General features: G+C 42.6%; 1 protein-coding gene across 1 annotated transcript in view; it reads right to left on the reverse strand.

Moving 5' to 3' along the window:
• The window catches only part of LOC128685589 (uncharacterized), a 46,166-nt gene extending 18,446 nt beyond the window's left edge, over positions 1 to 27,720 (reverse strand). The window contains exons 1-5 of the mRNA XM_070080566.1: positions 27,564 to 27,720; positions 26,916 to 27,041; positions 25,270 to 25,386; positions 12,179 to 12,365; positions 1,175 to 1,325 (exon numbers count right to left, since the gene is read on the reverse strand). Of these exons, the coding sequence (XP_069936667.1) occupies positions 1,175 to 1,325; positions 12,179 to 12,365; positions 25,270 to 25,386; positions 26,916 to 27,041; positions 27,564 to 27,568 (586 nt within the window). The 5' untranslated portion in view covers positions 27,569 to 27,720. The remainder of the gene's footprint in view (positions 1 to 1,174; positions 1,326 to 12,178; positions 12,366 to 25,269; positions 25,387 to 26,915; positions 27,042 to 27,563) is intronic.
• Between the last annotated feature and the right edge of the window lie 14 nt (positions 27,721 to 27,734).

Below are 27,734 nucleotides of genomic sequence, written 5' to 3' on the forward strand. Positions count from 1 at the left end.
ACCCAGCAAAAGGCAGCAGTAAGAATGATAACAAATTCCCACTCCCGCCAGCACACTCCACCAATTTTCAAAAGTCTGAATCTGCTTACCATTAAAACATCCATACTTATTCATGTGCCTACTACATACATATAAACCCCCCACTCAAACTTTTCCTCGCCAACCTAAACAGGACACATGACCACAACACAAGACACAGATCTCTTTTTGATATACCTCGTGTCCATATTACACTGTGTAAAAACTCTATGCTCATAAAGGACCCCAAAATATGGAATTCATTACCAGAAGATATTAAAGTAATCCAGTCTGAAAATCAATTTAAGACTCTTCTCAAAAGCCACTTAATCACCCTAGACTAAATGCTAAATACTCAGTATACATTTACTCACCTATGTACTCCCACATCATAACTGAAATAATCACATTGAACCTTTTATCCATTGTTGACAGGAATATAATTGAATCATTGTTTTTCACAAAAAGCATTTTAGAATAGAAATACTGTACGTATATCTTTGTACGTATTATACAAATTTTGATTCATTTATAATTATTATCCTACTGTACAACTATGATATACTACTTAGTATTAAGTAGAATGTAAGTCAATAATGTTAAGTTGGGCCATAATGCCAAGGCATAATAGAGGTTCTCTTTGTATTGCAACCCACTATTGTATATACACAATCTCAATGTACTGTTTGCAAAGACATTAAATAAATAAATAAATATATGTACCCAAGATAATAATTTGGGTGAATAATATTCACTTTATTATTGGGCCAGAACTACAATATTTTAGCTTAGAGCAAAATACTATTACATGCTACAGGAAGAATGCTTATTACTAGTGTATATTTTATTATATAAATTCCTAACATTAAGTACTAGGTCATTTAAGAGGCAATTATATATCGGGCAATTTTGAATTGAATTGAATTAGGAGTTTTATTTTTTGTAACTAAATTTAACCTAACAGACCATGAACTAAATTCTAGTTTATGTTATACTATTAGGTTAGAATTTTTTATTTGCAGAAAATATAACCAGCACTATTTCACAAAGTGCTTTATACTGGAGAATTTACATAATGTAACATCTGGTAGTAAGCTGAATACTGACCATAATCTGAAGCACTTAAAGGTTACCATACTAAACCAAATGTGTTTACCTGACTCATTCCATTTATTGACGGGTTGAGAGAGATCACCAACATCACAAATGTCAAGATTGTCATTAGAGCAGACGAGTGGGCACAGACCAGGAAGTGTGTGTAACTTCACAACTGTATAAAGCCGCAGTACCCAGCCCTTGTACAATTGCTGCAAGATGAAGTATGATATTTCTGCATTTAATTTAAACAGGCATGCATTTTATTTAATGATTTTTTGGTGCAAAAAATGATAAAATCCTTCACTTCAGTATTTAATTAACTTCCATTTCTTGGGTACTGTATGATCCCTGTGGGTTTAGTGCTTCTGTATGAATAAATTGGGTGGTCCATGTTCCGGTTAGCAGCATACAGCTCACATTGAACAATAAAATGGTATAAAATACCGACAGGTTGTTAGGTAAGACACATATGCAACAGTTAGGTATCTGTATTTCGAAACGTTTCGCCTACACAGTAGGCTTCTTCAGTCGAGTACAGAAAAGTTGATAGAAGCAGAAGATACTTGAAGACGATGTAATCAGTCCATCACCCTTAAAGTTTTGAGGTGGTCAGACCCTCAGTCTGGAGAAGAGCATTGTTCCATGGTATGAAACAATATGGAGATGAAGTGACAGGATGGAGCTTTATATAGCGCCAGGAGGTGAGACGTAGGTCACTAGGAGAGGTAAGAACTCAGATGTTGGGAGGACAGGTCCCTCTCAAATCCAGCCGTTCTCACTAGTAGAGGTTTGTCGAAGTTGATTGTAGGTCTGTACCAAGATACCCTTGTGTTGCAGTGTCAGACAGATTGAACAATAAAATGGTATAAAATACCGACAGGTTGTTAGGTAAGACTTTAAGGGTGATGGACTGATTACATCGTCTTCAAGTATCTTCTGCTTCTATCAACTTTTCTGTACTCGACTGAAGAAGCCTACTGTGTAGGCGAAACGTTTCGAAATACAGATACCTAACTGTTGCATATGTGTCTTACCTAACAACCTGTCGGTATTTTATACCATTTTATTGTTCAATCTGTCTGACACTGCAACACAAGGGTATCTTGGTACAGACCTACAATCAACTTCGACAAACCTCTACTAGTGAGAACGGCTGGATTTGAGAGGGACCTGTCCTCCCAACATCTGAGTTCTTACCTCTCCTAGTGACCTACGTCTCACCTCCTGGCGCTATATAAAGCTCCATCCTGTCACTTCATCTCCATATTGTTTCATACCATGGAACAATGCTCTTCTCCAGACTGAGGGACTGACCACCTCAAAACTTTAAGGGTGATGGACTGATTACATCGTCAAGTATCTTCTGCTTCTATCAACTTTTCTGTACTCGACTGAAGAAGCCTACTGTGTAGGCGAAACGTTTCGAAATAAAGATACCTAACTGTTGCATATGTGTCTTACCTAACAACCTGTCGGTATTTTATACCATTTTATTGTTCAATCTGTCTGACACTGCAACACAAGGGTATCTTGGTACAGACCTACAAATCAACTTCGACAAACCTCTACTAGTGAGAACGGCTGGATTTGAGAGGGACCTGTCCTCCCAACATCCTAGTTCTTACCTCTCCTAGTGACCTACGTCTCACCTCCTGGCGCTATATAAAGCTCCATCCTGTCACTTCATCTCCATATTGTTTCATACCATGGAACAATGCTCTTCTCCAGACTGAGGGACTGACCACCTCAAAACTTTAAGGGTGATGGACTGATTACATCGTCTTCAAGTATCTTCTGCTTCTATCAACTTTTCTGTACTCGACGGAAGAAGCCTACTGTGTAGGCGAAACGTTTCGAAATAAAGATACCTAACTGTTGCATATGTGTCTTACCTAACAACCTGTCGGTATTTTATACCATTTTATTGTTCAATCTGTCTGACACTGCAACACAAGGGTATCTTGGTACAGACCTACAATCAACTTCGACAAACCTCTACTAGTGAGAACGGCTGGATTTGAGAGGGACCTGTCCTCCCAACATCTGAGTTCTTACCTCTCCTAGTGACCTACGTCTCACCTCCTGGCGCTATATAAAGCTCCATCCTGTCACTTCATCTCCATATTGTTTCATACCATGGAACAATGCTCTTCTCCAGACTGAGGGACTGACCACCTCAAAACTTTAAGGGTGATGGACTGATTACATCGTCTTCAAGTATCTTCTGCTTCTATCAACTTTTCTGTACTCGACTGAAGAAGCCTACTGTGTAGGGGAAACGTTTCGAAATAAAGATACCTAACTGTTGCATATGTGTCTTACCTAACATACAGCTCACATACCAAGTGCCCGTGGTTTGATCCCCAGCACAGGTGAAAACTTTGAGCATGTTTCCTTACACCTGCTGCCCCTCTTCACCTAGCAGTAACTGGGTACCTGGGTGTTAGTCAACTGAAGTAGGATAACAGTTCTTAACCTGTAAAATTTATTTGTGTAAAAAAAAATATGCTTAGATGGTAAGAGGATGACAACATAATTATTATTATTACAAGTACAACATTGATTTACCGGCAATGGATTGTCTATCACCTCTCTCTTTTAGCCTGGACAAAATTGAAACTACATTTTTGTCAAATACCTTGGTAGTCACAGATGGCACTGTATCTATTGTGTCCCCACTTTTTTTTTACACTGCTGCTGTTTGTAGCAATCCCTTGATTCGGTGTGATTCTTAGCATATTTTGCTAACATTAATCCAAGCTATGGCTAGTGATTAGCTCTGCAGCTCCAGCAAAATCCTAAAATTTACCACTTTGGTAATGGTGGTATTGTAACATTCTTTGCAAGTACATACAGTAATAAATAAACCATACAGTAATAAATAAACCTATTTCATTTATGTTAATGTTTAATTTACATTTCCAGCAGACCATGATGGGTCAGAGGTGTATTTAATTATTATAGTATAACTTCTGCTGGCTAAACAAAATCGACATACCAGCAAAGTCTAGGAACTAAGGGTGCTGAAAAATTGGCGCTGTGCCTGTATTATTATTATACTATAATAATTTATAATAATATTATTATTATTGTGGAAACTTGTGAGAACTTCTCAATTATGAGGTTGGTTACTACCTCTGCAGTACCCTAACAAATTTCCTTTCCATTATTCTTTTTTTTTTTTGATAAAAATGAACAAAGGACCAAGAGGACCAGCTCAAATGGAACAAGATTTACTAACTGTTGGGACTTTCTAGCTAAGGTCTTCCTTTCTACCCTATAGTAAGACTGACACTAAAGTCACTGCTCCAGGAGGAAGCCTCATGCTAGTGATTACAGGTTACCTTTATACAAGAAATCGAGAAATCTGAAACCTACAAGGTTAATAATTAATTCTTAATTTAGGCATTATTATTACATTCAAGGGGAAACACCAAACCCATAAGGGTTATACAGTGCCTCAGGGAATGGATGCATTCAGGCTTGATTCAAGGAATTATAATCAAAACTAAGGGCTAAATCTACAAGAGTCATACAACAGTAAGATGCCCAATATTAAATAGGTTCTGCCTCGGAGATAGTTGTGTGTGTTGCAACTGTGTAAACCCAACAAAACCTTCCATATTCTAGTATAACCCAACATTACGTAACAGAAACTTACTCCCATATTAAGTTATAAATACTAGATGATTAATTAAGTTTGTTTACAAGATTACTAAAGTTTGCAATCTTTGACATTAACACTTTGATTCATGATTATGACATTTTTGGAATTTTCTAAGAACAATTTGTTATAACGATTGCAGTGGTTATTAAATATTTTGATGGGATAACAAATGCAAATATTAGCCCACAGGATACATATCTCTGGCAACACTTTGACTAGCCTAGTTTTATTTTTATTTTTTTCTTATTCTAAGGGTCTACTGCACAAAATGAATAGGAATTTAAAAGCTGTTAAAAGTTACAGGTTAATTAATATCACAAAAATAGTCCTGTTACAGCGTGATTGGTACTAATTACTTAAATTACAATACAAAATGTAATATAGTACAGTATACAGTATGTTCTGCAAGAATAATTTCTGCTCCTATGTCTGAGAGAAGGAGTTGCTGCCTATCTTACGATATATGCGAGCTGAAAGAAAAGCTGAAAGAAGAACAGATAGAACTGAATGAAAACAAGCAGGTTCCAGGGTTTGTTTATCATAGTATATTGCTGTCAAGATCGCATTAAAATAAAGAGGTATTTTTTAACAATAGTTTTGAAGTGGTTGGCAGACAGAGAACCTTTGGAATTTTCAGGAAGTGTTCCAGATTTTAGGATCTTTTATGCACACTGAGCTTTATACTCACGCCTAGTTGAACATGAGGGTAGTTAGTTTAATATGTTTATTATGCACCCCATACCCATCCTGTGGGCAGTAGTCAAAAGATTACAGAGGTACATAATTGGTCCAGGGACTGGACTCCAAAGTTTTGATAGCTGAGCAAGTTACAGAGGTAATGAACTCACAATTTACAAAGGTAATGAACTCACAATTTACAAAGGCAATGAACTCACAATTTACAAAGGTAATGAACTCCAGGTAGGTCTGGTCACAATTATGTCAAGTTACAAAGGTATTTACAGATTACAGAGGTACGTAATGGGTCCAGGGACTGGGCCCCCAAAGTTTTGATAGCTGAACTAGGTACAAATGTAATGAGCTCACAAGTTACAAAGGTAATGAATTCTGTAGAATGGTTACTTACGTTTATACATGGCTACAATCATGAACAAATTATAGTGTAATGAGCAATTCACACTTCCACACCCGGTCAAAACTGTAATGAGCTATTGGTGAAAATATTTATTTTTGAGTCACACACACCACACACACACACACACACACACACACACACACACACACACACACACACACACACACACACACACACACACACACACACACACACACATAGAGTTGTCAGCAAGTGGAATAGCCTAGCAAGTGAAGTAGTGGAGGCAGGAACCATACATAGTTTTAAGAAGAGGTATGACAAAGCTCAGGAAGCAGAGAGAGAGAGAGGATCCAGTAGCGATCAGTGAAGAGGCGGGGCCAGGAGCTGAGTCTCGACCCCTGCAACCACAATTAGGTGAGTACACACACACACACTGTGTGTGTAACAGAAGTGAGGTAACAGAAGTAAGACACGAGAGAGAGGGGTGGGTAGATTGCGTTTTCCTAGACTGCAGGAAGGCCTTTGACACAGTTCCCCACAAGAGATTAGTGCAGAAGCTGGAGGATCAGGCGCACGTAAAAGGGAGGGCACTGCAATGGATAAGGGAATACCTGACAGGGAGGCAGCAACGAGTCATGGTACGTGAAGAGGTATCACAGTGGGCGCCTGTTACGAGCGGAGTCCCACAGGGGTCAGTTCTAGGACCAGTGCTATTTTTGATATATGTGAACGACATGATGGAAGGAATAGACTCTGAAGTGTCCCTGTTCGCAGATGACGTGAAGTTGATGAGAAGAATTAAATCGGACGAGGATGAGGCAGGACTGCAAAGAGACCTGGACAGGCTGGACATGTGGTCCAGCAACTGGCTTCTCGAATTCAATCCAGCCAAATGCAAAGTCATGAAGATTGGGGAGGGGCAAAGAAGACCGCAGACAGAGTATAGGCTAGGTGGACAAAGACTACAGACCTCACTCAGGGAGAAAGACCTTGGGGTGACCATAACACCGAGCACATCACCGGAGGCACACATCAACCAAATAACCGCTGCAGCATACGGGCGCCTGGCAAACCTGAGAACAGCGTTCCGATACCTTAATAAGGAATCGTTCAAGACACTGTACACTGTGTATGTTAGGCCCATACTGGAGTATGCAGCACCAGTCTGGAACCCACACCTGGTCAAGCACGTCAAGAAGTTAGAGAAAGTACAAAGGTTTGCAACAAGGCTAGTCCCAGAGCTCAAGGGAATGTCGTACGAGGAAAGGTTAAGGGAAATCGGACTGACGACACTGGAGGACAGAAGGGTCAGGGGAGACATGATAACGACATACAAGATACTGCGGGGAATAGACAAGGTGGACAGAGATAGGATGTTCCAGAGAGGGGACACAGGGACAAGGGGTCACAACTGGAAGCTGAAGACTCAGACGAGTCACAGGGACGTTAGGAAGTATTTCTTCAGTCATAGAGTTGTCAGCAAGTGGAATAGCCTAGCAAGTGAAGTAGTGGAGGCAGGAACCATACATAGTTTTAAGAAGAGGTATGACAAAGCTCAGGAAGCAGAGGGAGAGAGGATCCAGTAGCGATCAGTGAAGAGGCGGGGCCAGGAGCTGAGTATCGACCCCTGGAACCACAATTAGGTGAGTACACACAGGGGAAATGGAAGGCAATCAGGATAAAACAAAAATGGGTTGCCAGAGAGCAACAAGAAAAACCAAGGGACAGGAGGAGGAAACTGCAAAGGAAGATTGGGCAGCAGAGCTCACAAAAAGGGAACATGAATGGGAAAAGAAACTAGAAGAACTTAGCATGAGAATGGAAGAGAGGATAGACATGGAAAGCAGGAAGTGGGAGGTGCAAGTCAAAGCAGCAGAGGCCAGGATACAGAGTTTAGAAGAGGAACTGAAAAATCTGAAACAGCCTAAAGAACTAAAGAACATTTTGGGATTGACAACAGAGACTGCTACCTCAGTCACAAATAAGGGGACTGTAGGGAAAGAAGGAGCAAAACAGCATGTAGAAGCTCAATCAGTGGAGAATGTAGTAAATGAAAGACCTAAGCTATATGTGGAGGCCCTAACAGACCACAGCAGAGCCCAGGGAAAGCCGAGAAGGGAAAATGATAGGCCACTGAGCCCAAGTACATTAGCTAGTGAAACTGAAGAAAGGAAAGCTGCAATGGAGGAAATCAAATTGAATGAGAGGATACACAGGGATATGCAGTGGGAGAATGAAAGGGTGAGGTCAGTCTTTGTGTATGGGCTCCAGGAAGTTGAAGGGGAAACATATGAAGCCAGAAAACAAGGGGAAAAAAAGCAATTGAAAGAATCATGAAAGCAATAGGAGAAGACGACATGACCCAGCTGGAAAATTTTCGGAGAATAGGGGGGTATGTAAAAAAAAGAACCCGGCCAGTGAAAGTGACCTTCAAGGCAGAATCGACTCGGAACAGAATCCTGCAGGAGAAAGCACGATTAAGGGACATGCTGGCATACAGGAAGGTGTATCTCGACCGCGACAGAACACAAGCAGAAAGGCAGAAACAGAGAGAGATGGTACAAAGGCGAAAGGAGGAAAGAGAGGGGATGGAGAAGACAGACAGGAGATCCCAGACACAGGAAGATCAAATGCAGCCTCCCTCACAACTTCCTATAGAAGCCTCCCAACCAGGTCAACCCCAGTGCAACCAAACACTCTAAACCAAAACACCCATGCCACATCCAATGCCCCCACCCACTGCATTACAAACTCCACCCCCACAGCAACCACCCATAGTTCCTTATCAGGTCTCCCACTTCCCCAACCCCAATACACCTCCCAGACCACAATCTTAGAAAAGAAGTTGAAGGTGTGGTATACAAATGCAGGCAGAATAACAAATAAGTATGAGGAGTGGCACGAAAGAATCAAGGAGACATCCCCAGACATAATAGCACTCACAGAAACAAAACTCACCAGAATAATAACAGATTCAATCTTTCCAACAGGATATCAAATCCTCAGGAAAGACAGAGGGAGGAGAGGGGGAGGAGGAGTTGCACTGCTCATTAAAAACCAGTGGGGGTTTGAGAAAATGGAAGGAATGGATGGCACGGGCGAAAGGGACTACTTAGTAGGAACAATCCAGTCTGAGGGACATAAGGTGATAATTGCAGTAATGTACAACCCACCACAGAACTGCAGGAGGCCAAGAGAAGAATACGATGAGAGCAACAGAGGAATGGTCGACACACTAGCCGAGGTGGCCAGGAGAGCACACATGGGGGAGCAAAGTTACTAGTTATGGGTGATTTCAATCACAAGGAGATCGACTGGGAAAACCTGGAGCCCCATGGGGGTCCCGAAACATGGAGAGCCAAGATGATGGATGTGGTACTGGAAAACCTCATGCATCAACATGTTAGAGACACTACCAGAGAGAGAGGAGAGGATGAACCAGCAAGACTGGACCTTGTATTCACCTTGAGTAGTTCTGACATCGAGGATATCATGTATGAAAGGCCCCTGGGAGCTAGTGATCATGTGGTTCTGTGCTTCGACTACATAGTTCAGCTCCAAGTGGAGAGAGCAGCAGGAATAGGGTGGGAAAACCAAACTACAAAAGGGGGAACTACTCAGGCTTGAGGAACTTCCTTCAAGACATTCAGTGGGAGAGAGAACTGACAGGAAAACCAGTACAAGAAATGATGGACTATGTGGCAACAAAATGCAAGGAGGCAGAGGAGAGGTTTGTTCCCAAGGGAAACAGAAATAATGGGAAGAACAGAACGAGTCCTTGGTTCACCCAAAGGTGTAGGGAGGCAAAAACTAGGTGTACTAGAGAAAGGAAAAGGTACAGAAGACAGAGAACTCAGGAAAATAAAGAGATTAGCCGAAGAGCCAGAAACGAATATGCACAGATAAGAAGGGAGGCTCAGCGGCAATACGAAAATGATATAGCAACGAAAGTCAAGACTGACCCGAAGCTGTTGTACAGCCACATCAGGAGGAAAACAACAGTCAAGGACCAGGTAATCAGACTGAGGAAGGGTGATGGGGAATTCACAAGAAACGACCGGGAGGTATGTCAGGAGCTCAACACAAGATTTAAAGAAGTATTTACAGTGGAAACCAGTAGGACTCCAGGAAATCAGAGCAGGGGGGTGCACCAGCAAGTGTTGGATGAGGTACATATAACCAAGGAGGAGGTGAAGAAGCTGCTATGCGAACTTGACACCTCAAAGGCGGTGGGACCAGACAACATCTCTCCGTGGGTCCTTAAAGAGGGAGCAGAGACATTGTGTGTACCATTAACGAAGATCTTCAACACATCATTTGAAACTGGGCAACTCCCTGAGGTATGGAAGATGGCAAATGTAGTCCCAATTTTTAAAAAAGGGAGACAGACATGAGGCACTAAACTACAGACCTGTATCACTAACGTGTATAGTATGCAAGGTCATGGAGAAGATCATCAGGAGGAGAGTGGTGGAGCACCTGGAAAGAAACAAGTGTATAATTGACAACCAGCATGGTTTCAGGGAGGGAAAATCCTGTGTCACAAACCTATTAGAGTTTTATGACAAGGTGACAGAAGTAAGACAAGAGAGAGAGGGGTGGATCGACTGCATTTTTTTGGACTGCAAGAAGGCCTTCGACACAGTTCCTCACAAGAGGTTACTGCAAAAGCTAGAGGATCAGGCACACATAACAGGAAAGGCACTGCAATTGTCTAAGAGAATACCTTACAGGGAGGCAACAACGAGTCATGGTACGTGATGAGGTGTCAAAGTGGGCGCCTGTGACAAGCGGGGTTCCACAGGGGTCAGTCCTAGGACCTGTGCTGTTCTTGGTATATGTGAATGACATAACGGAAGGGATAGACTCAGAAGTGTCATTGTTTGCGGACGATGTGAAGTTAATGAGAAGAATCAAATCGGATGAGGATCAGGCAGGACTACAAAGAGACCTGGACAGGCTACAAGCCTGGTCCAGCAACTGGCTCCTTGAGTTTAACCCCGCCAAATGCAAAGTCATGAAGATTGGGGAAGGGCAAAGAAGACCGCAGACACAATATAGTTTAGATGGCCAAAGTTTGCAAACCTCACTCAAGGAAAAAGATCTGGGGGTGAGTATAACACCGAGCATATCTCCTGAGGCGCACATCAATCAGAGAACTGCTGTAGCATACGGGCGCCTGGCAAACCTACGGATAGCGTTCCGATACCTCAGTAAGGATTCGTTCAAGACTCTGTATACCATTTACGTCAGGCCCATACTGGAGTATGCAGCACCAGTTTGGAATCCACACCTGGTCAAGCACGTCAAGAAATTAGAGAAAGTGCAAAGGTTTGCAACAAGACTAGTCCCAGAGCTACGGGGATTGTCCTACGAAGAAAGGTTGAGGGAAATCGGCCTGATGACGCTGGAGGCCAGGAGGGTCAGGGGAGACATGATAACGACATATAAAATACTGCGCGGAATAGACGAGGTGGACAAAGACGGGATGTTCCAGAGATGGGACACAGACACAAGAGGTCACAATTGGAAGTTGAAGACTCAGATGAATCAAAGGGATGTTAGGAAGTATTTCTTCAGTCATAGAGTAGTCAAGCTGTGGAATAGCCTAGAAAGTGAAGTAGTGGAGGCGGGAACCATACATAGTTTTAAGGCGAGGTATGATAAAGCTCATGGAGCAGGGAGAGAGAGGACCTAGTAGCAATCAGTGAAGAGGCGGGGCCAGGAGCTATGACTCGACATGAGGTATCAAGGATTTTTGTCTCATTATGCCTATGAGTACTGTAGCAGTTATCCAGGTAGTTTCAGTCTAATGATTTGAAGACCTTTATTATGTGCTGGATGTGAGTGTTCGATTTCAAGAACTTTCCCTCGTTTTGTCTTACGTGATAACCGTTAATCATTATATTTAGTTGAGCATTGCATGCAGGTCTTGTCAATATTGGGAGTGAGTTTATTGAGTCGTCCCGGTAGATATCTTTATAAGCTCCTCATTTACGGTGTTATTAGGAGAATTCGGATTTGAATGATATGACAAGTTGTCATCTGCAACCTGCATTGGGAAGGTCGTTGATATATACGAGGAAAAACAACGGGGCCAAGAGTACGGGCACTAAATTCACATAAAGTGAAAACTGTCATCTGAGATTTATAAATACCTCTGTAACTTATGATTGTGATCAGATCTACCTGGAGTTCATTACCTTTGTAATTTGCTCAGCTATCAAAACTTTGAGGCCCAGACCCTGGACCCATTATGTAACTCTACTGTTTTGTCTACCGCCCAAAGGATGGGTATTGGGTGCTTAATAAACAAATTAAACTAAATTAAGACTTACATTAACTTGTGTGATGGTATAGCTGAGAGCGTCCAGATCTTTTTGGGTCATCTCGTCGCTGGAGACAGAGATCACAAGCTGACGTGGACCCCTTAGTGTAGCCTGGTCAGAACACGTCGACTCCCCGAAGCGTTCTTGTATGAATGTCAAGTGCCGCTCTACCTCAGAGCCTGTGATACCCGTGCACCTGCGGGTGGGAGGGCGGCGCTTAATGGGCGTAGTAAGGGCGGAGGATAGTGACTGTAACCGGTGCAGATGTACATAGATGACCGGAATAGATGTACGTACATGGTCACTGACTGGAACAGGTACAAGGAGGGAAGGGGGACAATGAGTGTGTCAAATGGCTGAATAGTTTAACAGAGACTGTCTAATGACACAATCTCAATTAGGGTAGCCATTGACGAAGTTTATGTCCAATGTTTCAATAAGTGTCAAGGGACGGGTCCAGAATTTCTACAATGGGGGAGCGGAGTTGTGGCTATCTGGCTGGCAAGTGTGGAGGGAATTAGGAGACTTGTAGGTGGGTTAACAATCCGTCCTCCTAAGTCAAGCGTCGATTTCTCACAGATGATTTCTCTTTAAGGAAGGTGTCTTCACGCTGATAAAGGGCTCTTGATTCAAAGAACTGGAGCTACCCTCCCTTTCACTGGATCAAATCTAATTGCTTTCAAATCCCCATGGCGATGTATGACCCCTACTAATTTAGCGTTCCTCATGAATTCAATAAATAATGCTTCACATAAGATTTTAAACAATTTCTCGATATAAGTTATTTAGATTCGGTTGGTTTAGAATATTGTGTATAGGCAAAATTTAGCCAGTTATACCGTAATGCCAGTCAATGCAGACACGTTTAAAGTGTGAAGAGGATACAGAAACCAATCAAGCGGACGTGAAAATCAAGTTAAATAATAAGGTTTTCATTCCCGTGTTTGTGGAAAATATTTTAATTTTCCGAAACTGTAGTGCCTAATAGGTGTTTAAAGTGTCGATATGAGTCAAAAATGTATTTGACAATAGGATAGAACCAAGAGTTCCCTTTGCGCATGCGCGGATGTGCGGGGGGAGAGGTCGACTCGGGGCATGGTGGAGGCGGCAGTGTTTTGAATGTGGTGAGGAGGCTGGGAAAGCATGGAACTAGGAAATTGGCATTCACGGCGATCTAAGGATTAATATAGGCCTCATTTCATAATAGGAAGTGTCATAACTGTTCCTGGTGAAGAGTGAGGGAACGTGATTTACGGGACCACCGTAAAAAGGTGGTAAAATTAGTGAATAATGGTTTGACCGGGTGACTGGTGCGCGGCCATGGTGTGTGTCCAGGGGAAACACCCGTGTGTTAATCCTCGCTCATCGGCCTCAGATCTTAATGGAGTGACCTCTAATGTGTATAATAATTGTGAGACGTTAAATCGTCTTGTGAATGGTAATGTAATCAGTGATAATAACATTGAGTTAAGAGAATGCGGGATGTGAAATAGATCGCCCTGCTCCGAGTGAATGCGTGATTCTCGTACCGAGGATAGTGAAGCTTTATGGAAGCACGACTTCTAAACCGGGACAAACCGACGGATACCTCATCCTGCTGGAATAAGAACTGTGTCAGTGTAGCAGGACATCGAAATGAGATGGTGAATGGAGGAAATAAAGAGTATCAATCACCCACAGACGATGCACCATCCCCCCAATGAAAAGCAGGGGTGTCACTAGCACGTTAAGAGACCATACAATAAGTGTCAGGGGCCCGAGACTGTTCAACTGCCTCCCAGCACACATAAGGGGGATTACCAACAGACCCCTGGCAGTCTTCAAGCTGGCACTGGACAAGCACCTAAAGTCAGTTCCTGATCAGCCAGGCTGTGGCTCGTACGTTGGTTTGCGTTCAGCCAGCAGCAACAGCCTGGTTGATCAGGCGCTGATCCACCAGGAGGCCTGGTCACAGACCGGGCCGTGGGGGCGTTGACCCCCGAAACTCTCTCCAGGTAAACTCCAGTTATAGCAGACTGATACTGGCCAGTTAGGTATGTTTTAATTGGATAGGTTATGAGTGATCCAGCTACATCAAATGACCACCAGAGAATATCTGTTAAGTGGAGAGATTATGTACAAGTGTTTTTCCTTGATGGATATATCCATGTGTAACCTACCCCCCCCCCTTCATTCAGCTACCCTAATATAATCTATACAGTCCACAATTAATTAGTAGCACCATACTTGTGGGTGCTATCCAATCCATACTGGTCTCGGATAGATATGGATAAGATTGTGAGGTCGAAGGGACCACCTGCCGTGACCAGGGGTGGTTAAGTTTTCTCACATGTCTACACGGGGTGACTACGGTAAACAATATGGTTGTGTCCCAATGAGATTACTTGTATGTATATAATGTTGAGGTACATAAAGGTATTCACCCCTATAAAATTTTCCACATCTGCCCGCTGGTCCTTCCTGAACCGGATGCAATCAGTGAAAAAATTAATTGAATTAATTACTTAATAATTAAGTGACTGATTGAAGGAAGTGGGTGTAGGGTGCACAAGTTTAATCGATCGTGTGATGGATGATAATTAGCCCAATAAATTGCTAGCACATGGGTGGCTAGGATTTATACAAGAGTAAAGTGCAAGAATTACTCTTATAAGGCGCCTACTTAAGTTGTATAATCAGTGATTAATAATTCTCTAACCATGACTGGATCTAATGGAGTTAATGTGGCTGACAAGTCCGTGAATTTTAGAGTAATGAAAGCATCATTACAGGCTATTAAAAGCCATGTGACGAAGGCATTTGATTTAATGAATCAAAGAACCGTGAACCCTAATGAATTAAAGTTATATTTAGATGTTTTAGAGAGTAGATTTGATTGGTACAAATTGTGGTTTAAAGACTGTGAAAGAGATCTGCTGGAGAATTGTGCAGATGGAATGGAAATGAATGTTTTAATTAATCAACATTACGAATTGGAAGAAAAACTGTCTTGTAAAAGTAAGGCTTTGAATAAATTAAAGGGTGTAAGCCAGGCAGTTGGTCAACCTATTAATGCAAAGGGTGGGTTTGCCAAAACCTCCAGAGTACGGTCTGGAGGAAATCAGACTAGGTCGGCAGGAATTAATTGTTCAATTGCAGACCAGTCAGCCAAACAGTTCTAAGGATATAACACATAATGACTCTGAAGTATCTGTCAAGTCGCAAAAGGGAAAAATAATCCCAGTGGTAATAATCATAGTTAAGAGTTAAATAGGCACATATCAAGTCAGGAATCAGTAATAGTGGTTCCTCACATCAAGGTAAGAGGAATAAGTACCTCAGTAAGTGTAACCCAGTTAATAAGAGGTCAGGCAAGGAAAAGAGAGACTGCCTCTTCTGCCAGGGTACTCATTTCACTAAAAATTGTAATGCCTATAATTCATGGGATATTAAAGTGGAAAGAATGAAAGAACTTGACAGATTTATCAGATGTCTAGACAATCATAATGTAAAGGATTGTCATACCAAATTGAACAGTTGCTATCAATGCAACAAGGGAAGGCACCATACAGTTATGTGCAGGGTTGTATGTGATTCTTATAATAATGGTGACAATAATGATAATGTTAATAACCCTGACACTACAGTGACTGATGTAAAGGTTGCAGCTAATGGCAATAATGATGGCCTAGCTGAGGTAGCCTTGCCGGCGTTGGATGTAATAATTCAGGATAAAGGGCATAAATCCAAAAGCATGCGGCGTCACTCTCCTCAACACTGGTACGGGCCATGTAATATATGGCAGACTACCGCCTAGTAATAATGACTAGAAGTAGTGAATACAGTCACGGTGTCTTGCTCATAAAAGGTCAACCCAGTACAAGTATTCTTCTATCGAGAATGATGTTGAACCAGTCTAATTTGTGGGAGCTGGACAGCATAGGGATTAATATAAATGAGGAAAGTCCAAATGATTCCTTTACTCAGGAACAATACCTGAAGGATGTTAAATTTGAATCTGGACATTACTGGGTGCGACTTCCGTGGAAGCTCAACCGTCCAGAATTATCTACTAATTATAGGATGGCGTATGGACAGTTAACGGGCCCAGCTCTGTGAAAGCTGAGCAAGACACCAAAATTGTTGACTGCTTATAATGATATAATTAATAAACAGTTAAATAATAAATTGTTCTTACTTCAGGCGACGATAAATGCACACCTTAAGTGCACAGGTGGTCCACTGAGCGAAGTAATTGGGTAAATAATCTTATGTGGACAATTTCCGGGTGTGACGTCAACTGAAGAGGAACTAATGAGGATATGTGAAGGGGTTAATGAAATAATGCAGTAACTGTGCTGGCCCAATAAATTAATCCAGGGACTGACTTGGGATACTGAGAGAGACTTGTTATTGTTAAAGTCTCATAATTCCAGTATGCCCAATAAATTAATCCAGGGAGCATAGGCTTATGCCCCTGAGAGAATGGAACAGTAATTAGTCCATTTTGAGGGATCAATAAATATGGATGGCCATGGAGTTGAAGTGCCTATATGCAGTAATGTGTTGGGGCTGACTTGGGATACTGAGAGAGACTTGTTATTGTTAAAGTCTCATAATTCCAGTATGCCCAACAAATTAACCCCGAGAGCATAGACTTAGTGTCACACCTTACAATAAGAGGGAAATTGTTAATACCAGAAGCATGGAGGCTTGAGTGTGCTTTGGATGGAGCCCTACCTGAGGAGTTAACAGGTGGAAAGAATTAATGGGTGATTATGTAAATACCAATGTTGGAGTTCCCAAGCCAGGTGGCCAGTGAAGATGGGAAAATTGTACTCCACATTATGTAAGTCGTCTAGCAACGACCTCCGCCCGGCCGCAGTTTACCTGGAGTTTACCTGGAGAGAGTTCCGGGGGTCAACGCCCCCGCGGCCCGGTCTGTGACCAGGCCTCCTGGTGGATCAGAGCCTGATCAACCAGGCTGTTGCTGCTGGCTGCACGCAAACCAACGTACGAGCCACAGCCCGGCTGATCAGGAACTGACTTTAGGTGCTTGTCCAGTGCCAGCTTGAAGACTGCCAGGGGTCTGTTGGTAATCCCCCTTATGTGTGCTGGGAGGCAGTTGAACAGTCTCGGGCCCCTGACACTTATTGTATGGTCTCTTAACGTGCTAGTGACACCCCTGCTTTTCATTGGGGGGATGGTGCATCGTCTGCCAAGTCTTTTGCTTTCGTAGTGAGTGATTTTCGTGTGCAAGTTCGGTACTAGTCCCTCTAGGATTTTCCAGGTGTATATAATCATGTATCTCTCCCTCCTGCGTTCCAGGGAATACAGGTTTAGGAACCTCAAGCGCTCCCAGTAATTGAGGTGTTTTATCTCCGTTATGCGCGCCGTGAAAGTTCTCTGTACATTTTCTAGGTCGGCAATTTCACCTGCCTTGAAAGGTGCTGTTAGTGTGCAGCAATATTCCAGCCTAGATAGAACAAGTGACCTGAAGAGTGTCATCATGGGCTTGGCCTCCCTAGTTTTGAAGGTTCTCATTATCCATCCTGTCATTTTTCTAGCAGATGCGATTGATACAATGTTATGGTCCTTGAAGGTGAGATCCTCCGACATGATCACTCCCAGGTCTTTGACGTTGGTGTTTCGCTCTATTTTGTGGCCAGAATTTGTTTTGTACTCTGATGAAGATTTAATTTCCTCATGTTTACCATATCTGAGTAATTGAAATTTCTCATCGTTGAACTTCATATTGTTTTCTGCAGCCCACTGAAAGATTTGGTTGATGTCCGCCTGGAGCCTTGCAGTGTCTGCAATGGAAGACACTGTCATGCAGATTCGGGTGTCATCTGCAAAGGAAGACACGGTGCTGTGGCTGACATCCTTGTCTATGTCGGATATGAGGATGAGGAACAAGATGGGAGCGAGTACTGTGCCTTGTGGAACAGAGCTTTTCACCGTAGCTGCCTCGGACTTTACTCTGTTGACGACTACTCTCTGTGTTCTGTTAGTGAGGAAATTATAGATCCATCGACCGACTTTTCCTGTTATTCCTTTAGCACGCATTTTGTGCGCTATTACGCCATGGTCACACTTGTCGAAGGCTTTTGCAAAGTCTGTATATATTACATCTGCATTCTTTTTGTCTTCTAGTGCATTTAGGACCTTGTCGTAGTGATCCAGTAGTTGAGACAGACAGGAGCGACCTGTTCTAAACCCATGTTGCCCTGGGTTGTGTAACTGATGGGTTTCTAGATGGGTGGTGATCTTGCTTCTTAGGACCCTTTCAAAGATTTTTATGATATGGGATGTTAGTGCTATTGGTCTGTAGTTCTTTGCTGTTGCTTTACTGCCCCCTTTGTGGAGTGGGGCTATGTCTGTTGTTTTTAGTAACTGAGGGACGACCCCCGTGTCCATGCTCCCTCTCCATAGGATGGAAAAGGCTCGTGATAGGGGCTTCTTGCAGTTCTTGATGAACACAGAGTTCCATGAGTCTGGCCCTGGGGCTGAGTGCATGGGCATGTCATTTATCGCCTGTTCGAAGTCATTTGGCGTCAGGATAACATCGGATAGGCTTGTGTTAATCAAGTTTTGTGGCTCTCTCATAAAAAATTCATTTTGATCTTCGACTCTCAGTCTGGTTAGCGGCTTGCTAAAAACTGAGTCATATTGGGACTTGAGTAGCTCACTCATTTCCTTGCTGTCATCTGTGTAGGACCCATCTTGTTTAAGTAGGGGCCCAATACTGGGCGTTGTTCTCGATTTTGATTTGGCATAGGAGAAGAAATACTTTGGGTTTCTTTCGATTTCATTTATGGCTTTTAGTTCTTCCCGCGATTCCTGACTCCTAAAGGATTCTTTTAGCTTAAGTTCGATGCTTGCTATTTCTCTGACCAGTGTCTCCCTACGCATTTCAGATATATTGACCTCTTTTAGCCGCTCTGTTATTCTTTTCCGTCGCCTGTAAAGGGAGCGCCTGTCTCTTTCTATTTTACATCTACTCCTCCTTTTTCTTAGAGGAATAAGCCTTGTGCATACATCGAGTGCCACCAAGTTAATCTGTTCTAGGCATAAGTTGGGGTCTGTGTTGCTTAGTATATCTTCCCAGCTTATATCGGTTAGGACTTGGTTTACTTGGTCCCACTTTATGTTTTTGTTATTGAAGTTGAATTTGGTGAATGCTCCCTCGTGACTAGTCTCATTATGTCGGTCTGGGGCTCCACGCATACATGTCTGAACCTCAATTATGTTGTGATCTGAGTATATTGTTTTTGATATGGTGACATTTCTTATCAGATCATCATTGTTAGTGAAGATGAGGTCTAGTGTATTCTCCAGTCTAGTAGGCTCTATTATTTGCTGGTTTAAATTGAATTTTGTGCAGAGATTTAAAAGCTCGTGTGAGTGTGAGTTTTCATCAGAGCTGCCTCCTGGTGTTATTACTGCAACAATATTATTTGCTATATTCCTCCATTTTAGGTGCCTTAAGTTGAAATCCCCCAGGAGCAAGATGTTGGGTGCAGGAGCTGGAAGATTTTCCAGACAGTGGTCAATTTTTAACAGCTGTTCCTGGAATTGCTGGGATGTTGCATCCGGAGGCTTGTAGACTACCACAATGACTAGGTTTTGGTTCTCGACCTTTACTGCTAAAACTTCCACTACATCATTTGAGGCATTAAGCAGTTCTGTGCAAACAAGTGACTCTGCAATGTACAGGCCAACCCCCCCCTTTTGCCTGTTCACTCTGTCACATCTGTATAGGTTGTAACCTGGGATCCATATTTCGTTGTCCAAGTGATCCTTTATGTGGGTCTCAGTGAAAGCCGCGAACATTGCCTTTGCCTCTGCAAGCAGTCCACGGATGAAAGGTATTTTGTTGTTTGTTGCTGGCTTTAGACCCTGTATATTTGCAAAGAAGAATGTTATCGGACTGGTGGTATTGTTGGTACTGGGGGGGGATTTTTTTTCCGGCATTAGTATCTGTATCTGTTGGTTTGGAGTGGAGGCCATCGACTGTGGTTCCACTCCAGGAATGACTGGATTTGGTGTACGATTTCTGCCATTTCCTGCCAGTTTTTTTTCCTTCCTGGCACTAAAAAACCTCTCCCTCTTGAGTGGCTGTGGCTACCCAGGTTTTCCCATGGCCTGGATGTTTTGTATCTTTTTGTCCCCTTTAGATGGTATGCCTGGCAATTTAAGTTATAGCACAGTCTTTCCTGTACTGAAGAGGTACACAGTTCAGGGTGAAAAAGCTTACAGGAAGGGAGTTTGCATTTTCCTGTTGTCATATGGGCATGGCATTTTCTAGGGTGGTCATAGTTGCACGTCCCATCTGTTTTTCCAGATTTCCCATGCCAGCAGATACCAAGTGCATAGTATGTGCACAGGCTTGGTTTCCGTTTGCCTTGGGTTTCTGTGACTGTATTTCCTGTTGGTGCATGTTTCCCTGTCTTACTTCTATCCTCCCTAGCACCAACAATGGAGCTCCCACCAGTTGTTTTTGGTAATATATCCTCACTATTGCTAGTGGAGTCCTCTTGTTTGCTATTTCCTGCGGTATTTCTAGTTTGCAATATTGGTTTTATCTTATCTTTGACTACACTTGTTTCCCTACTATGGCTCCTGTCCCCTATGAGGTCATTTATATGTATTCCTTCCTGCGTATAATTCCCGACTACCTGGACAAAATCTCCAGCTTCACCATTACTGTCTCCCAGGACAGCATCTCCAGCTTCACCATTACTGTCTCCCAGGACAGCACCTCCAGCTTCACCATTACTGTCTCCCAGGACAGCACTATCAGCCCCACATTTACTGACTACCAGGACTTCATCTCCAGCCTTACAGTTTCTGACTACATGGCCAGTATCAAGGGCAGTACCATTCAGCCCAGACTTTTTATGTTCCCATCTGTTCAGAAAGCTTCCAGGTTGTCTATGAAAGCAGCTTTGATGTTGTCCTCTTTTAATACCCTTGTGATTTTAGTCCACAGATTTATCTCATTCGGGCATAACCAAAAACATTTCCGTTTTAATACTGCAGTGTGGAAAATATTTTAATTTTCCGAAACTATAGTGCCTAATAGGTGTTTAATGTGTCGATATGAGTCAAAAATGTATTTGACAATAGGATAGAACCAAGAGTTCCCTTTGCGCATGCGCGGATGTGCGGGGGGCGAGGTCGACTCGGGGCATGGTGGAGGGACCACCGTAAAAAGGTGGTAAAATTAGTGAATAATGGTTTGACCGGGTGACTGGTGCGCGGCCATGGTGTGTGTCCAGGGGAAATACCCGTGTGTTAATCCTCGCTCATTGGCCTCAGATCTTAATGGAGTGACCTCTAATGTGTATAATAATTGTGAGACGTTAAATCGTCTTGTGAATGGTAATGTAATCAGTGATAATAACATTGAGTTAAGAGAATGCGGGATGTGAAATAGATCGCCCTGCTCCGAGTGAATCTGTGATTCTCGTACCGAGGATAGTGAAGCTTTATGGAAGCACGACTTCTAAACCGGGACAAACCGACGGATACCTCGTCCTGCTGGAATAAGAACCGTGTCGGTGTAGCAGGACATCGAAATAAGATGGTGAATGGAGGAAATAAGGAGTATCAATCACCCACAGTTAAGTAACCCTTCTAGTTATAGCAGACTGATACTGGCCAGTTAGGTATGTTTTAATTGGATAGGTTATGAGTGATCCAGCTACATCAAATGACCACCAGAGAATATCTGGTAAGTGGAGAGATTATGTACAAGTGTTTTTCCTTGATGGATATATCCATGTGTAACCTACCCCCCCCCCTTCATTCAGCTACCCTAATATAATCTATACAGTCCACAATTAATTAGTAGCATCGTACTTGTGGGTGCTATCCAATCCATACTGGTCTCGGATAGATATGGATAAGATTGTGAGGTCGAAGGGACCACCTGCCGTGACCAGGGGTGGTTAAGTTTTCTCACATGTCTACACGGGGTGACTACGGTAAACAATATGGTTGTCTCCCAATGAGATTACTTGTATGTATATAATGTTGAGGTACATAAAGGTATTCACCCCTATAAAATTTTCCACATGTGATGGTGTATGACTATGTGGGTGTGCATGAGGAATGTCGGCGTAATGTTGGTGTGGCGTATGAGTGTATACATACCTCATGCTCCACACTAACATACACTCATATAGAGTGGATGTTAGTGTGGTGCAAGAGGTATGTAGGTGTGGTTTATGAGTATGCTGGTGTGGTGCATGAGGTATGTAGGTGTGGTGTATGAGTATGCTGGTGTGGTGCATGAGGTATGTAGGTGTGGTGTATGAATATGCTGGTGTGGTGCATGAGCCTATAGGGATGTGGTAGACGAGTGTATGTAGGAGTGCATTTTGGCATTGTGTAGTCACAATTCTGAGGACAGACGATACCCGCGGGGATTAACCTTGTTATCCCTCTGTGTATGTTTTCCAACGCATCTTTATACATTCTATATTACGAGACAAGAACTGAGCCGCATAATCTAAATAAGGCTTTTCCAAGAATATAGTTCTTGATATGAAGCTAAGCATTATATTAACCTTACTGGGAAAACTCTGGTACTGCTGCCTTGGCTTAGTACAGTGGACCCCCGCATAACGATGGCATCACATAGCGATTTTTCCGCATAACGATTACTTTTATCGCAAAATTTTTGCCGCGCATACCGATTAAAAACCCGCTTACCGATTTTCGTCCGAGACGCGTCCAATGTGCCCTCAGCCAGCCTCACATGTGCCGCCCCGTCCCATTGTTTACCAGCCAGCCTCCGCGGTAACATCCAAGCATACACTCGGAATATTTCGTATTATTACAGTATTTTCGGTGCTGTTTCTGGAAAATAAGTGACCATGGGCCCCAAGAAAGCTTCTAGTGCCAACCCTACACCTCAAAGGGTAAGAATTACTATAGAGATGAAGAAAGAGATAATTGATAAGTATGAAAGTGGAGTGCGTATAGCCGACCTAGTCAAGCTGTACAAGAAACCCCAATCAACCATCGCTACTATTGTGGGCACCAGAAAGACAATCAAGGAAGCTGTTCTTGCCAAAGGTTCAACTGTGTTTTCGAAACAAAGATCGCAAGTGATGGAAGATGTTGAGAGACTCTTATTGGTGTGGATAAATGAAAAACAGATAGCAGGAGATAGCATCTCTCAAGCGATCATATGTGAAAAGGCTAGGAAGTTGCATGAGGATTTAATTAAAAAAATGCCTGCAACTAGTGATGATGTGAGTGAATTTAAGGCCAGCAAAGGTTGGTTTGAGAGATTTAAGAAGCGTAGTGGCATCCATAGTGTGATAAGGCATGGTGAGGCTGCCAGTTCGGACCACAAAGCGGCTGAAAAATATGTGCAGGAATTCAAGGAGTACATAGAAACTGAAGGACTGAAACCTGAACAAGTGTTTAATTGTGATGAAACAGGCCTGTTCTGGAAGAAAATGCCAAGCAGGACCTACATTACTCAGGAGGAAAAGGCACTCCCAGGACATAAGCCTATGAAAGACAGGCTTACTTTGTTGATGTGTGCCAATGCTACTGGTGATTGCAAAGTGAAGCCTTTATTAGTGTATCACTCTGAAACTCCCAGAGCGTTCAGGCAAAAGAATGTCCTCAAGGATAATTTGTGTGTGCTGTGGAGGGCAAACAGTAAGGCATGGGTCACTAGGGAATTTTTCTATAACTGGTTACACCATGCATTTGCCCCCAATGTGAAAGATTACCTAACTGAAAAGAAATTAGAACTTAAGTGCCTCCTGGTGTTAGACAATGCCCCTGGTCATCCTACAGACGTGGCAGAGCGACTTTATGGGGACATGAGCTTCATTAAGGTGAAGTTTTTGCCTCCTAATACCACTCCTCTCCTGCAGCCCATGGACCAGCAGGTTATTTCCAACTTCAAGAAACTGTACACAAAAGCTCTGTTTGAAAGGTGCTTTGTAATGACCTCAGAAACTCAACTGACTCTAAGAGAGTTTTGGAGAGATCACTTTAATATCCTCAATTGTGTAAACCTTATAGGTAAGGCTTGGGAGGAAGTGACTAAGAGGACCTTGAACTCTGCTTGGAAGAAACTGTGGCCAGAATGTGTAGACAAAAGGGATTTTGAAGGGTTTGAGGCTAACCCTGAGAATCCTGTGCCAGTTGAGGAATCCATTGTGGCATTGGGAAAGTCCTTGGGGTTGGAGGTTAGTGGGGAGGATGTGGAAGAGTTGGTGGAGGAGGACAATGAAGAACTAACCACTGATGAGCTGATAGATCAACTTCAAGAGCAAGAGGCCAGACCTGAGGAAACTGGTTCAGAGGAGGGGAGAGAGAAATTGAAGAAGTTGCCTACTACAAAGATAAAGGAAATCTGTGCTAAGTGGCTTGAAGTGCAAACCTTCATGGATGAAAATCACCCTCACACAGCTATTGCAAGCCGTGCTGGTGATTATTACACTGACAATGTTGTGAAACACTTTAGGCAAGTCATAAAGGAACGAGAGGTACAGGCCACTATGGACAGATATCTTGTGCGAAAGAAGTCCAGTGACTCTGAAGCTGGCCCTAGTGGCATTAAAAGAAGAAGGGAAGTAACCCCAGAAAAGGACTTACTACCTCAAGTCCTAATGGAAGGGGATTCCCCTTCTAAACAGTAAGAAGATAATGCTCTCCCCTCCTCCCATCCCATCAATCATCACCAGATCTTCAATAAAAGTAAGTGTCATTTAATTGTGCATGCCTTTTTCAGTTTGTGTGTATTAAAATTAACATTTCATGTGGTAAAAAAAAATTTTTTTCATACTTTTGGGCGTCTTGCACGGATTAATTTTATTTCCATTATTTCTTATGGGGAAAATTCATTCGCATAACGATTATTTCGCATAACGATGAGCCCTCTTGCACGGATTAAAATCGTTAACCGGGGGTCCACTGTATTCAGAGTAATTAGGAGTTCCAAGTTCTTTCAGCAACTGCGCTGGTTATCTTTTTACATTATTTAGTTTATAGTTATCGAAGTTATTTTCTTTGCACAGGTAGTAAGTGTATAGGCATGAACGTCTGTTCACACCTATACGCTAGTGTTGATGTTGCATACGTACGTGTCGTGAAGGACGAGCACTCTCCTAGTGCAATTGCAGGTGGGGTGGTGCAGATGAAGGGGTCGCCATGACGTGCAACCGTCCACGTCCAAGACATCAGGGGGACACCGCCTACGCCTGACGGACAAATGCAGGCTAGAAAAGCTTATAGATCTGTTTTGGATAATACATTAAAATAATTTAATCATTAACTGAGGATGTGTATATTTTGATGGTCAAATAAACACTGTTCACGAATAAACAAGTGGCTCGAGTGGTAGCGCTCTTCAATCACAACTGAGACACCTGGGGGTCGATCCCTGCAAGAATGGAAATGTCTAGCATTTTTCCTCATACCCAGTGCCCCTGCACATATATGAAATAGTTACCCGAGTATTAGCTGCTACTTGTTGGTTATATCACAAGGAAGGTGAGGAATTAAGATACATGCAACACCTGGGTATCTTCATTTGAAGACGTTTCGCAGACTAACTGCAGATAAATTCAACACATATAATTGGAGGTGGTGAAACTGGAGACAGTAGAAGATGAGGTAATCAGTCCCTCATCCTTAGAAATATACACAAGAGACAATGGAAGATGAGATAATCAGTCCCTCAGCCTAGAAGCCGATGTTCACTATCATAGTGCTTATGAATTTGAAATATGGGCAGGAAGATGCGACTTTTATACTCGAGTCGGATGGGGTGCAGCAACTGAAGCCGAATCACAGGTGGGTGCGACCCACTAGTGGAAGTTGTGTCCAGAGGTCAGCAAACAGGTTGTAGGGGGATATCCTCTGTATCAAGATTCCATGGCGTTGCTGTGTCAAACAAGTATCATTACAATATTGGTATATACTACCGACAAGAATCTTGGTACATATGATATCCCCAACATCCTATATGCTACTTTATGGCCCAACTCTTGGGCACGACCTACTTCCACTAGTGGGTCCCACCCACATGCAATTTGACTTCAACTGCTGCACCTCATCCGACTCCAGTGTATAAGTCAGTTCTTCCTGCATATACTTCTGAGTCATTAACAGTAAGACAATGAACACCGGTTTCCAGGCTGAGGGACTGATTACCTCATCTTCCACTGTCTTCTGTGTATAGTTCTGCAAAACTGAGGGACTGATTACCTCATCTTCCACTGTCTTTTGTCCCGTAGCTCGAATGCTAGCGAACTGGTGTGGGTCGCATCCTGGGACAACATTGACATAATTTGCCTGAAATGTTCTGCATAACATTGGGCTTTCTATATACTAGTATGTCATTGATGTCAGTAAGGATCATGAACTGATTATGTCATCTTCCAGTGTTCTGTATGTAGTTTTGCAAGGCTCAGGGACTGATTACATAATCTTCTACTGTTTCTGGTTTTAGCACCTTCATTTTATGTGTCATAAAGATGCCTAGGTGTTGAACATGTGTCCTATTCCTCATCCCTAATCATACGGATGTTCACTGCATAAACAAAAGTTTATGATTGATGGCTCTATACATTTGGAAAACCAATGTTGTGGTATGACTAAAACGTTGCTTTTTCAACAATTTTTAATTGCCCTATATAAAAAAGTTCATTTAGGAAGATGCGTTGCAGTTACTCAAGGCCTTATTGATGCTTAACTTTTGTTGTTTAACCCTTCATAGTTGGCTTACCTGACGGCGTGTTGGTCGGAGAGAAAGTAGTAGAGCGTGTCTTTGAGGATCAGGCAAGTAAGACACAACACACACAGGATACACCACACACCACCTCGCCACCGTCTGCCACACCAGCTGCTCCGCCTGAAATGTTGTTCAGTCAGTTATGGAACATTTCAGAGGATAGACTCATAATATCGATATTACCCTAGAGTTAACCGACTATCGCTAGACTTAGCCAAGGGTTAACGTACTATCAATAAACTTATCTAAGTGAGCCTAACAGCATTTTAAGCTTACACAAAAATTAGCCTGCAAACACACTAAGATTACCCAAGAGCTGTTCTAAATTAATTGTATTTTCTTAAGCACCGTAGAAACTCTTGAAAAAAAGAATAAGCTAAGTGCTCGGTAACCAAATATCAGTTATTAGAACGTTGAGCTCCAATCTGGGTATGATAAGTCGAGCTGAAAACACTAGACAGAATGTGACCTCTGTCAATTCAGTATTTGCGTAAATTTTTGTGCATTCTGACTTTAGCATTAGCAGGGTCACTTTGTTGAATTAATTTGACCAAATATTGCAAAACAGAATTAGGAATGAATATACTGACTAAAGGTATACTTTCTGTAGTCAATCGAAGGGAGTTTGACGCTAAAACTTACCTCATACTTGGAGTTGCAAGTCTGGTGTGTGTTTACATCAACGGTGAGGGAGAAAACTGCATGAAAGTGACATTGTTCTCCAATTCTGGTTAAAACACTTGATAAAAAGTATTCAAGATGTCTTGGCCAAGTTGCTGACTCGTAGAAGCTGAATGATTAAAGCTGTACACT

The sequence above is a fragment of the Cherax quadricarinatus genome, unplaced genomic scaffold (genome assembly GCF_038502225.1).
Source record: "Cherax quadricarinatus isolate ZL_2023a unplaced genomic scaffold, ASM3850222v1 Contig607, whole genome shotgun sequence".
Taxonomy (NCBI): domain Eukaryota; kingdom Metazoa; phylum Arthropoda; class Malacostraca; order Decapoda; family Parastacidae; genus Cherax; species Cherax quadricarinatus.